The 12,047-nt window shown below is 44.9% G+C and overlaps 1 gene segment (V, D, J or C); it reads right to left on the bottom strand.

The window, feature by feature from the left end:
• Positions 1–6,646: 6,646 nt before the first annotated feature.
• LOC118495931 lies at positions 6,647–7,201 on the bottom strand (the record flags this gene model as incomplete). The annotated part of the segment is given in 2 exon segments: positions 6,647–6,951; positions 7,042–7,201. Coding segments are annotated over 2 exon segments (423 nt in total), but the record flags the coding sequence as incomplete, so codon positions are not given.
• Between the last annotated feature and the right edge of the window lie 4,846 nt (positions 7,202–12,047).

Consider the following 12,047-nt stretch of genomic DNA (forward strand, 5'->3'; position numbering starts at 1 on the left):
GCAGTGACAGCATGTTGAATAAAGGTAATGTTGATGGTTTGTGTATTGAACTCTGTTGAATAGAAAAGTTCCTCTCTCTTCTATAGTTCAGTAACCGCTCAGCTCCTCCCTGGCTGTCTCTGTAAAGTCATTCTAGACTATATATTGATTGAATTTGAACAGTGTGTGACTCCTTCTGGTGGATGTTGTGGAGTATTGTGTTGTCTTTGCTCCAAAGGTTTTTGTACAGAGTTTTGGTGTTTCCTGTCACTGTGGGCCTCAGAGCACAGTAGTACACAGCAGAGTCTGACAGCTGAAGCTTCTGGATCTTCAGAGGAACTAATGTCTTGTTGATTTTAGCATCAAATCTGTCTTTCTGGAACTCTGGAGCATTTTCTTCTGTTTTTGAGAAACGCTTCAGCATGTACTTTGGGAAATCATTGACTTCTTGTTTGTACCAGAACAAATATGCATTCGAGCTAACACTGGTCTCAAATGTACAGTCAAGAGTAACTGTCTCTCCTTCAGTAGTAATGACATCTCCTGTTGGCTGGATCACTTTGTCTTCTCCTTTACACTCTGGGGAAGAAGAGAACATGCAGAAGAGGAGATGAATGAATAAAAATGATTGATTAAAGGAGAACAGTAGTTTTAAAGTGTCACCTTGCCAGAGATTCAGACACAGATTTTCACTGACTGCTGTCTGATATCAGAATATACCAAATAAAGAGTTATTAAGAAGGTATTAGAAGCCAAAAAAAAAGATCAGTTTTGCTTTTTTGCCAGTTACTTGTGAAAAGTGTTGAAAGAAAAACCATGTTGTTCTTTGTATCTTACCAAAGAAAAGAGCAGCAAGAATAATCCACAGCCAATGTTACATCTCTACAACAAGGTTTAAATCAACAGGAGAAACTAGCTGATGTTCAACATTCAGTCTGAGAATTGTTCTCTTCACAGCAGCACTTATTATTGACTGAATGGTTGAACACAGTGCAGAAGTAGTGCACCTCCTACTTGATAATGTTGCCCTCTAGTGGAGGCAAGGCAAGGCAGCTTTATTTGTATAGCACATTTCAGCAACAGGGCAATTCAAAGTGCTTTACATCAAAACAGATTAAAAAATTTAAAACAGATAAAATACAAGAATAAAAGTTACAATGCAGTATAAGAAATGAAACATTGAAGAGCAATTAAAACAGTTAAATATATAAAAGCAGATAAAATAGGAATTTCTCTTTATATGCTTACATAGACTTTCATACAGTGTCAATAATGCAACTTCAGTATAACAAATGAACAGTTATTTAAAGAAAGGCAACATCAAAGAGATAGGTCTTCAGCCTTGATTTAAAAGAACTGAGAGTTGAGGCAGACCTGCAGTTTTCTGGGAGTTTGTTCCAGATATGTGGAGCATAAAAACTAAAGGCTGCTTCCCCCTGTTTAGTTCTGACTCTGGGGACAACAAGCAGACCTGTCCCAGACGACCTGAGAGGTCTGGGTGGTTCATAGTGTACTAGCAGATCAGAAATGTATTTTGGCCCTAAACCGTTTAGTGATTTATAAACCAGCAAAAGTATTTTGAAATCAATTCTTCGAGGCACTGGAAGCCAGTGTAGAGACTTCAGAACTGAAGTGATGTGATCCACTTTCTTGCTCTTAGTGAGGACTCGAGCAGCAGCGTTCTGAATCAGCTGCAGCTGTCTGATTGATTTTTTAGGGAGACCTGTAAAGACACTGTTACAGTAGTCTAGTCTACTGAAGATAAAAGCATGGATAGGTTTTTCCAAGTCCTGCTGAGACATAAGTCCTTTAACCCTTGATATATTTTAAGGTGGTAATAGGCTGACTTTGTAATTGTCTTAATGTGGCTGTTAAAATTCAGGTCTGAGTCCATGACTACACCAAGATTTCTGGCTTTGTCTGTTGTTGTTAACATTATCGTTTGAAGCTGAGTGCTGACTTTTAATCATTCCTCTTTTGCTCCAAAAACAACCACCTCAGTTTTTTCTTCATTTAATTTAAGAAAGTTCTGGCACATCCAGTCGTTAATTTGTTCAATGCACTTAGTCAGTTGTTGTATTGGACTATAGTCCCCTGGCGATAAGGTTATATAAATTTGTGTGTCATCCACATAACTATGGTAACTTATTTTATTGTTTTCCATAATTTGAGCCGGTGGAAGCATGTAGATGTTAAACAGGAGAGGCCCCAGAACGGAGCCTTGGGGAACTCTGCATGTCATATTTGTATGCTCAGATGTATAATTCCCTATAGACACAAAGTAGTCCCTATTCTTTAAATAAGACTCAAACCACTTTAGTACTGAGCCAGAAATGCCAACACAGTTTTCCAATCGGTCTAGTAATATGTCGTGGTCGACCGTATCAAATGCAGCACTGAGATCAAGTAATACTAAGACTGAAATTTTGCCACTATCTGTGTTTAAGTGGATGTCATTAAAGACTTTAACAAGAGCTGTCTCAGTGCTGTGGTGTGGTCGAAAACCCGACTGGAAGGCATCAACGCTGTTGTTTATGATCCGTTCACTTCCAGGTTTACTTCTAACCGTTGAATTTTGGTTTCCAGAATAACAATCTTCTGAAGGAGTTTGTAGTAGTCCTCCATGGAGAAGGGAGGCATCTTGCTGCTAATTAGCTTTAGCTACAATCACTTTAGGACAGGCTTGAGCTATTGGTAGGCCACGCTCAGGCAGAAAAATGTTGAAATATGGCAATAGCCTACTATGTCTACAAAAAATGTATAGTCCAGTGATTTATAAGTATCCAAGAGCCGCTGCTCATAGTTTCTCTCAGAGGAAAAGTAGGATTATCAGCAGAAATATTCAAGTAGAGGCAGGAGCAAGCAGCAAAGCGTCTGCACTGTAAGAAAGGGCTACTATTCATTTTGTAGTGGAGGTACAAAGTTCAGTACAACAGTGTGGAGAAAAAGTCTTCCAGCAGCTTGTCAGTGTGTCAGCTTGTGTTTTTTTACAGAGACTGTGGGTTTGCTGTCACTGTGGGCCTCACAGCACAGTAGTACAGAGCAGAGTCTGTCACTGCAACAGAGGAGATCTGCAGATTCAGATGCTTTTCTCCAGACAGTTTAGTAGAGAGCCTTGTGTCTGATTGTAGAGACTCTCCTGGTTTTGTAATACCTAACCCTGAAATGTGCAGGAGAAACTTGTTTTCCTGGATATTGTCGAAACCAGAAGAAATGATCATTAGCATCCATAGTCTTGGAGTATCTGTAGGACAGAGTAACAGAGCTGCCTTCTAAACTGTTTTCTTCTTTCTCGGCTGGAATCAGTTCTTCACAGCTGACACCTAAAGGAAGAGATCAGTTTTATTTTTACAACATTTTCAAGATCACATAATGATTTCATAATCACAGTTATGAAAAATTGCAATCAAACAGAAAATGCAGAATACTACATGCCTGTTATAAGTGAAATCAACAGTAGATAAATCACACAATTATCAAATGATGGCATGCTGGATAAAGTAAAGTCTGTTTTATTTATTGAACTCTGTTGAATATAGAAGTTCCTCTCTCTTCTATAGTTCAGTAACAGCTCAGCTCCTCCCTGAGTCTCTCTGTCTCCTCATAGCTCTGTATTTTCTCTTCTCTCTGTTACAATTCTAAGGTAAAGTGATTCTAGACTACATCATATTGAAGTTTAACAGTGTGTGACTCCCTCTGGTGGACGTTGTGGAGTTTTTATTTAGTCTTTCCTCCAAAGGTTTTTGTACAGAGTTTTGGTGTTTCCTGTCATTGTGGGCTGCAGAGCACAGTAGTACACAGCAGAGTCAGACAGTTGAAGCTTCTGGATCTTCAGAGGAACTGACTTGTCCTTGATTGTAGCATCAATTCTCTCTTGCGCTTTAGCATTTTCAGTTTTTACAGAGAAACGTTGCAGCAGCATCTTTGGGTAATCATTTTCTTTTTGTTTGTACCAGAACAAAGTAGGAGTTCGGTCAGTCACAAATTTACAGTCAAGAGTAACTGTATCTCCTTCAGTAGTAATGACATCTCCTGTTGGCTGGATCACTCTGTCTTCTCCTTTACACTCTGAGGAAGAAGAGAACATGCAGAGGAAGAGATTAATCAATAAAGATGATTGATTAAAGGAGAACAATCAATATGTTTAAAGAGTTACCTAGCCAGAGAGTCAGAATCAGGATGTTAGTCAGCCAGTGTTTCATGTCTGCAGTGAGAGGGGAGGAGAGAGAGGAAGAGCATTGATACTCTGATGGATCTGGGCCTTCACATCATTGGTCCTTCCTCTTTATCATCTGTTGAAGATCTCTCAACACTTTGTAATTTACCTGAAGTTTATCAGTGTGTGACTCCCTCTGGTGGATGTTGTGGAGTATTGTGTTGTCTTTGCTCCAAAGGTTTTTGTACAGAGTTTTGGTGTTTCCTGTCACTGTGGGCCTCAGAGCACAGTAGTACACAGCAGAGTCAGACACTTTAGCAGAAGAGATCTCCAGTTTAACACGTTTCTTTGACTTGTCAATGTGAGCTGAGAAATCAGAACCAGTTGGATAAATCGATCCTTCCTCTGTGATGGAGAGCAGGAACTCTGGTCTGGATCTCTGGTATTGTCTGTACCACTGGATATTGTAGATATCACCCTCATATGTACAGGTCAGGTTGATGTTTCTGCCCTCTGCAACATGTTCTTCAGTACTTTCTGGCTTTATGCTGTTCATGGAACCCAGGGCTGTAAAATGAGTATTATTCACGTCAGTTATCATTAACTTACACAGATAAACCTCTAGTTATGAAATATCTGGTTAATACAGCAGGTTGTATGAGACTTTGATCTCTGTTCTAACACTCACCTATAAAGGGAGAGAAAAGTAAAAATAGGTAAAGCAACATGTCTTTGGAGTTGTTAAAGCCAAACAGACAGCAGATGAACAATGTTCTTCCACTGCAGTAGAATGAAAAACTAAACAGCCTCTCTGATGTGCAGCTCTTCTTCTCAACATCAAGCTGATTGTGCTTTTAGTTCCTCAATCATTTCTGCTCTGGAGACAGAAATAATCTCATTGGTTGAGATAAACATCAGTGGGCGGGGCCAGAGAATAACCTTTTACTGAAAGGTGAAAAGATAAAAAAGCAGTGAAGAGAAAGAAGACCTTTGGTGGAAGTTTCTGATGTTGGTTGAGTTCTTGTGTGATTATCTTAAAGTTTAAAGGGGTGACAGAATGATTATATAGGGTATTTCACACTGTTCCTTAAGTTCTCTGAATAGGGTAGGTTACATTGGTGGTTGGGCTGAAAATGGCCTGGGTGCTGTTCTATGGGCACTAATGCAACCCTGTGAAAAAGGCCTAGAATGAAAGAGAGGGTTTCTCCCTTTTAAGGTATGCTCATGAATATTTAGATGAGCTGCGCTCTGATTGGTTGTACACACACACACACACACACACACACACACAAACACACACACACACACACACACACACACACACAAACACACACACACACACACACACACACACACACACACACACACACACACACACACAAAAAGCCCCACCCCTCCGTGCCGCTCCGTGCACACCACTTCACACACACTGCACAGAAATTGTATGCATTGTTTGTCTGCTATTTCATTATTAAATTCACTTCTGAGACTTTTTTATGGGACAAATCAAATATGTAGAGCTCAAATATGGGCTGTTTTACGAAAATTGATGACTAATTACAAATTTGGTCCGACTGTGCGTAGTTCAGAAGCTCCACAGTCTGACGTGACAGCCCGCAGCCTTTGCCGCTCCCTACCCAGCGCAAAGTCACCGTTTCTGGGTAACTGGACTACCAAATGCCGCTGCCCTGACGGAGCTCCAGCCAGCTCACAGAGGGGTCTGTGGAGGTGGATAGTCTGTGGAGGTGGACAGTCCGACCGGCAAGGCAGCAAACCCGGCAGGCACCAGCCGGCTGTCAAGTCAGACTGTGGAGCTTCTGAACTGCAACACAGTCAGACCAAATTTGCAAATAGCCATAAATTTTCATAAAACAGACCATATTTGAGGTCTACATAGTTGATTTATCGCATAAAAAAATGTCAGAAGTGAATTTAGTAATGAAATAGCAGACAAACAATGTATAACATTTCTGCGATCTGTGCGACCTAGATTCAGAAGACCAGCTGGTTTAAAATCAGTGGTGTATGTAAATTTTGGGGCGTGACAAAGGGACAGACTAGAGCCAGACAAGGTACAGCTGCCGAGTTGACTTAAACTATTAGCTTTGTTGAGATTCACCCGTTTTCAGCAGCAGTTTCAAAATGTGAGATTTGCATAGGAAAGGGAAATCAATGGGACTTTGAGGTTCTCTGAATGTCCTTTTTACCCACCAAACTGTTGTAATTCAACTATGACAAGGTAAACTCGGTTTTGCATTCTATCACCCCTTTAAACATTTTGATTGAACACATTGATCTCTGTTGAATATAGAAGTTCCTCTCTCTTCTATATTTCATTAACAGCTCAGCTCCTCCCTGCGTCTCTCTGTAAAGTGATTCTTGACTTCATCATGAAAAATATTGAAGTTTAACAGTGTGTGACTCCCTCTAGTGGATGTTGTGGAGTATTGTGTTGTCTTTGCTCCAAAGGTTTTTGAACAGAGTTTTGGTGTTTCCTGTCACTGTGGGCCTCAGAGCACAGTAGTACACAGCAGAGTCAGACAGCTGAAGCTTCTGGATCTTCAGAGGAACTGATCTTAACTCCGAATTGTGTGTAGATGAAAATCTCTCCCTGAACTCGTCTGCTGTGTTCCCTTCATCCCCTTGAATGCGCATCAGAATGAATTTGGGGCTGTTGTTTCCATCCTGTTTGTACCAGAAGAGATTATTATTAGATGAACTGCTGTTATATTGACAGCCAAGTGTTACTGTCTCTCCTTCAGTAGCAGTCACAACTCCTTTTGGTTGCAGCACGTTGTCTTTTTGTGCTCTGCATTCTGTAAAAGATCAACAAACAGAATCAGTGTGCTGTTAAAGAATCATATCAATGTTGGATTGATATCAAAGAAACAGAGTTGTGTTCATACCAAGGCTCATAGCAGCCAGCAACACTGAGATGAACAGAGGCTTCATATCTGCAGTGTGGAGTAACTCTGAGCTACAGCAAGTATAAAGAAGGCTGTGATCTCTCTGTTTAGTCTTCATCAACACTAAGTTGGTGGATTAGAAGGAGGAACCTGATCACAGTGACAGGACTCATTCACAGCCCTGGGTTATTCCCCCTACTGACAACTTTACACCTAACACATGTTGTGTCTCTCTCCTTTCTTAGTGTAACTGTTCTTGTATGAAGTGGTCTTTTTAGTTTTCAGCTGACTTGGTTCCTGTTCTCCGGGAACCATCACCTTATCGTGGTGGAGAGGTTTGTGTGTCCCTATGAACCTGAGGGCTGTGTTGTCTGGAGCTTTGTGCTCCTGGTAGGGTCTCCCAAGGCAAAGTGGTCTCAGCTGAGGGGCCAGACAAAGAATGGTTCAACAACCCTATGAAAAAACGAGGTAGAGATGATGTGACCCTGCCCGGAGGAAGCCCGGGGCCCCCGTCTGGAGCCAGGCCCAGATGGAGGGCCCGTCAGCGAGCGCCTGGTGGCCGGGTTTGCCACGGAGCCCGGCCGGGCACAGCCCGAAAAAGCTATGTGGCACCTCTCTCTCCAACCCATGGGCCCACCACCTGTGGGAGGAACCGCTGGGGTCGGGTGCGCTGCCACATGGGTGGCAGTGAAGGTCAGGGGCCTCGACGGACCAGACCCGGGCAGCAGACGCTGGCTCTGGGGACGTGGAACGTCACCTCTCTGTGGGGGAAGGAACCGGAACTTGTGCGGGAGGTGGAGCGCTACCAGTTGGATCTGGTGGGGCTTACCTCAACGCACAGTCTCGGTTCTGGAACCATACTCCTGGATAGGGGTTGGACTCTTTTCTTCTCCGGAGTTGCCCAGGGTGTGAGGCGCCGGGTGGGTGTGGGGATACTCACAAGCCCCCGGCTGAGCGCCGCTACGTTGGAGTTTACCCCGGTGGACGAGAGGGTCGCCTCCCTACGCCTGCGGGTTGTGGGGGGGAAAACTCTGACTATTGTTTGTGCGTATGCACCAAACAAGAGCTCGGAGTATTCGGCCTTCTTGGAGACCTTGAATGGAGTCCTGTATGGGGCTCCAGTGGGGGACTCCATAGTTCTGCTGGGGGACTTCAACGCGCACGTGGGCAATGATGGAGACACATGGAGAGGCGTGATTGGGAGGAACGGCCTCCCTGATCTAAACCAGAGTGGTTGTTTGTTGTTGGACTTCTGTGCTAGTCATGGATTGTCTATAACGAACACCATGTTCGAACATAGGGATGCTCATAAGTGTACTTGGTACCAGAGCACCCTAGGCCAAAGGTCAATGATCGATTTTATAATCGTTTCATCTGATCTGAGGCCGTATGTTTTGGACACTCGGGTGAAGAGAGGGGCAGAGCTGTCAACTGATCACCATCTGGTGGTGAGTTGGGTCAGAGGGTGGGGGTAGACTCTGGACAGACCTGGTAAACCCAAACGGGTAGTGCGGGTGAACTGGGAACGTCTGGAGGAGGCCCCTGTCCGACAGACTTTCAACTCACACCTCCGGCGGAGCTTTTCGTGCATCCCTGTGGAGGCTGGGGGCATTGAACCCGAGTGGACAATGTTCAAAGTTTCCATTGCTGAAGCTGCGGTGGGGAGCTGTGGTCTTAGGGTCTTAGGTGCCTCAAGGGGCGGCAACCCACGAACACCGTGGTGGACACCGGTGGTCAGGGAAGCCGTCCGACTGAAGAAGGAGTCTTTCTGGGATATGTTATCCCAGAGGACTCCGGAGGCAGTTGCAAGGTACCGAAGGGCCCGAAGGGCTGCAGCCTCTGCCGTGAAAGAGGCAAAGCAGCGGGTGTGGGAGAAGTTCGGAGAAGACATGGAGAAGGACTTTCGGTCGGCACCAAGGTGCTTCTGGAAAACCGTTCGCCACCTCAGGAGGGGGAAGCGGGGAAACATCCAAGCTGTGTACAGTAAGGATGGGACGCTGTTGACCTCAACTGAGGAGGTAATAGGGCGGTGGAAGGAGCACTTTGAGGAACTCCTAAATCCGACTAATACGCCCTCTATGGTAGAGGCAGAGCTGGTGGATGATGGGGGATTGTCGTCAATTTCCCTGGTGGAAGTTGCTGAGGTAGTTAAACAACTCCACAGTGGCAAAGCCCCAGGGATTGATGAGATCCGTCCAGAAATGCTTAAAGCTCTGGGTGTGGAGGGGTTGTCTTGGTTGACACGCCTCTTCAACATTGCGTGGAAGTCGGGGACGGTGCCTAAGGAGTGGCAGACCGGGGTGGTGGTTCCCCTTTTCAAAAAGGGGGACCAGAGGGTGTGTGCCAATTACAGGGGTATCACACTTCTCAGCCTCCCCGGTAAAGTCTACTCCAAGGTGCTGGAAAGGAGGGTTCGGTCGATAGTCGAACCTCAGGTTGAAGAGGAACAATGCGGATTCCGTCCTGGTCGTGGAACAACGGACCAGATCTTTACTCTTGCAAGGATCCTGGAGGGAGCCTGGGAGTATGCCCAACCGGTCTACATGTGTTTTGTGGATCTGGAGAAGGCGTATGACCGGGTCCCCCGGGAGATACTGTGGGAGGTGCTGCGGGAGTATGGGGTGAGGGGGTCCCTTCTCAGGGCCATCCAATCTCTGTACGACCAAAGCGAGAGCTGTGTCCGGGTTCTCGGCAGTAAGTCGGACTCGTTTCAGGTGAGGGTTGGCCTCCGCCAGGGCTGCGCTTTGTCACCAATCCTGTTTGTAGTATTTATGGACAGGATATCGAGGCGTAGTCGGGGTGGAGAGGGGTTGCAGTTCGGTGAGCTGGGGATCTCATCGCTGCTTTTTGCGGATGATGTGGTCCTGATGGCATCATCGGCCTGTGACCTTCAGCACTCACTGGATCGGTTCGCAGCCGAGTGTGAAGCGGCTGGGATGAGGATCAGCACCTCTAAATCGGAGGCCATGGTTCTCAGCAGGAAACCGATGGAGTGCCTTCTCCAGGTAGGGAATGAGTCCTTACCCCAAGTGAAGGAGTTCAAGTACCTTGGGGTCTTGTTCGCGAGTGAGGGGACAATGGAGCGGGAGATTGGTCGGAGAATCGGCGCAGCGGGTGCGGTATTACATTCAATTTATCGCACCGTTGTGACGAAAAGAGAGCTGAGCCAGAAGGCAAAGCTCTCGATCTACCGGTCAGTTTTCGTTCCTACCCTCACCTATGGTCATGAAGGCTGGGTCATGACCGAAAGAACGAGATCCAGGGTACAAGCGGCCAAAATGGGTTTCCTCAGGAGGGTGGCTGGCGTCTCCCTTAGAGATAGGGTGAGAAGCTCAGTCATCCGTGAGGAGCTCGGAGTAGAGCCGCTGCTCCTTCGCGTCGAAAGGAGCCAGTTGAGGTGGTTCGGGCATCTGGTAAGGATGCCCCCTGGGCGCCTCCCTAGGGAGGTGTTCCAGGCACGTCCAGCTGGGAGGAGGCCTCGGGGAAGACCCAGGACTAGGTGGAGGGATTATATCTCCAACCTGGCCTGGGAACGCCTCGGGATCCCCCAGTCGGAGTTGGTTAATGTGGCTCGGGAAAGGGAAGTTTGGGGTCCCCTGCTGGAGCTGCTACCCCCGCGACCCGTTACTGGATAAGCGGACGAAGATGGATGGATGGATTGGTTCCTGTTTACAGCTGGAGCAGATTCACTTTCTTCCCGAATGTATAAAAGGTGGTAATTGTAGTGAACCTGTACATGCCTTTTAATATTTCTTTCTAGAAAGTTTGAAATAAACTGAGACTTAATATTTCAACGTGTTATGTTTTATGCTTTTTCAGAATGTTTCTTGAATGTAAAGTGACAGTTTAGTATCTTTTGGTCCTCTGCAGCCATTTGAGGTCAAATTCAAAGATGGTGAAGTTGTTGGAGAAGCTTCTGTTTTCATGAAATTCTTAAATTAGTAAAATCTTCGGCAGTACAAATGTGATTCTACTGAGTTCTTCTGTGAATTTTGAAGTTATGGAATATAAACTACCAGTGATTTCTGTTTGATTAGTGTTTGTGTCTATTTCGGATGCAGATGTTGAACAATGGAAGGAGCTCATTGTGGCCTATCTGTTTTCATTGTTTCTATCGGCAGTTGATATAAACAGAGCCAAAAGTTTAAGTCCATTCCATATTTACATGTCTGCGACCAGCACAACATTTCTTACATTTTGACCAAACATTATGTATGAAGAGTGAAAACTGTAGGGGAGGGAGCAATTTGTTTGGAAAATTTTCAGAAAATCATGCTGCAGCTCTCCCCTCTGTCCTCCCCTCTGGCTCTCAACATTCTGTCTCATACACACTCATTGGAAAATCTGAAACGGTCTGAAAACTGGACGATACATAAACTGTGATTTGGTAGAAACCGTGCTTGATATCAGAATGCCCATTCAGCCCAATAAAGGCCAAAGTCTTGTCTTCGGTTTAAACTTATAATTATTTTTCTACATTAAAGTATGGCGATACAGCATGTCCTCAAAGGGCGGTTGTTTTGAGCTATGTTTAGTCATTTCCCCAAGATTTCCCATTAAAGTCTATGGGAAATTTTAACATTGTGGCCCAAAGGGTATGAAGAGGATTTAGTAGGTAAGTCAGTGTCCATTTATTTGTTGTCATGGTGTCTTGTGTTTGATCCATCATACAGTTGGTTTGTCATTGATGTGGATTTGCTGCTCATGTGAATCCTCCCACAGTGTTACATTAGCAGCTGTAACCACAGGGATTCTGATAAAACTGGAATAATCAGAATCCATCTGATAGGAAGCTGTGGTTTGAATACCACTTCCCTCCTCTTTGAAGAGTAGTCAGATATCTGTGTTCAGGTTTTTGTACAGCCTCTTCTACACTTTGTATCACTGTGTTTCTAGAGCACAGTAGTAGAGACCTGTGTCTGCCAGGGTTAGTGTCTTTATGGTCAGTTCAGTTGAGTTCTCTGATGTTTTGGATTCATGTCGCTTATTTGGGATATAGTCAGTAG

Source organism: Sander lucioperca, chromosome 9 (assembly GCF_008315115.2).
Source record: "Sander lucioperca isolate FBNREF2018 chromosome 9, SLUC_FBN_1.2, whole genome shotgun sequence".
NCBI lineage: Eukaryota > Metazoa > Chordata > Actinopteri > Perciformes > Percidae > Sander > Sander lucioperca.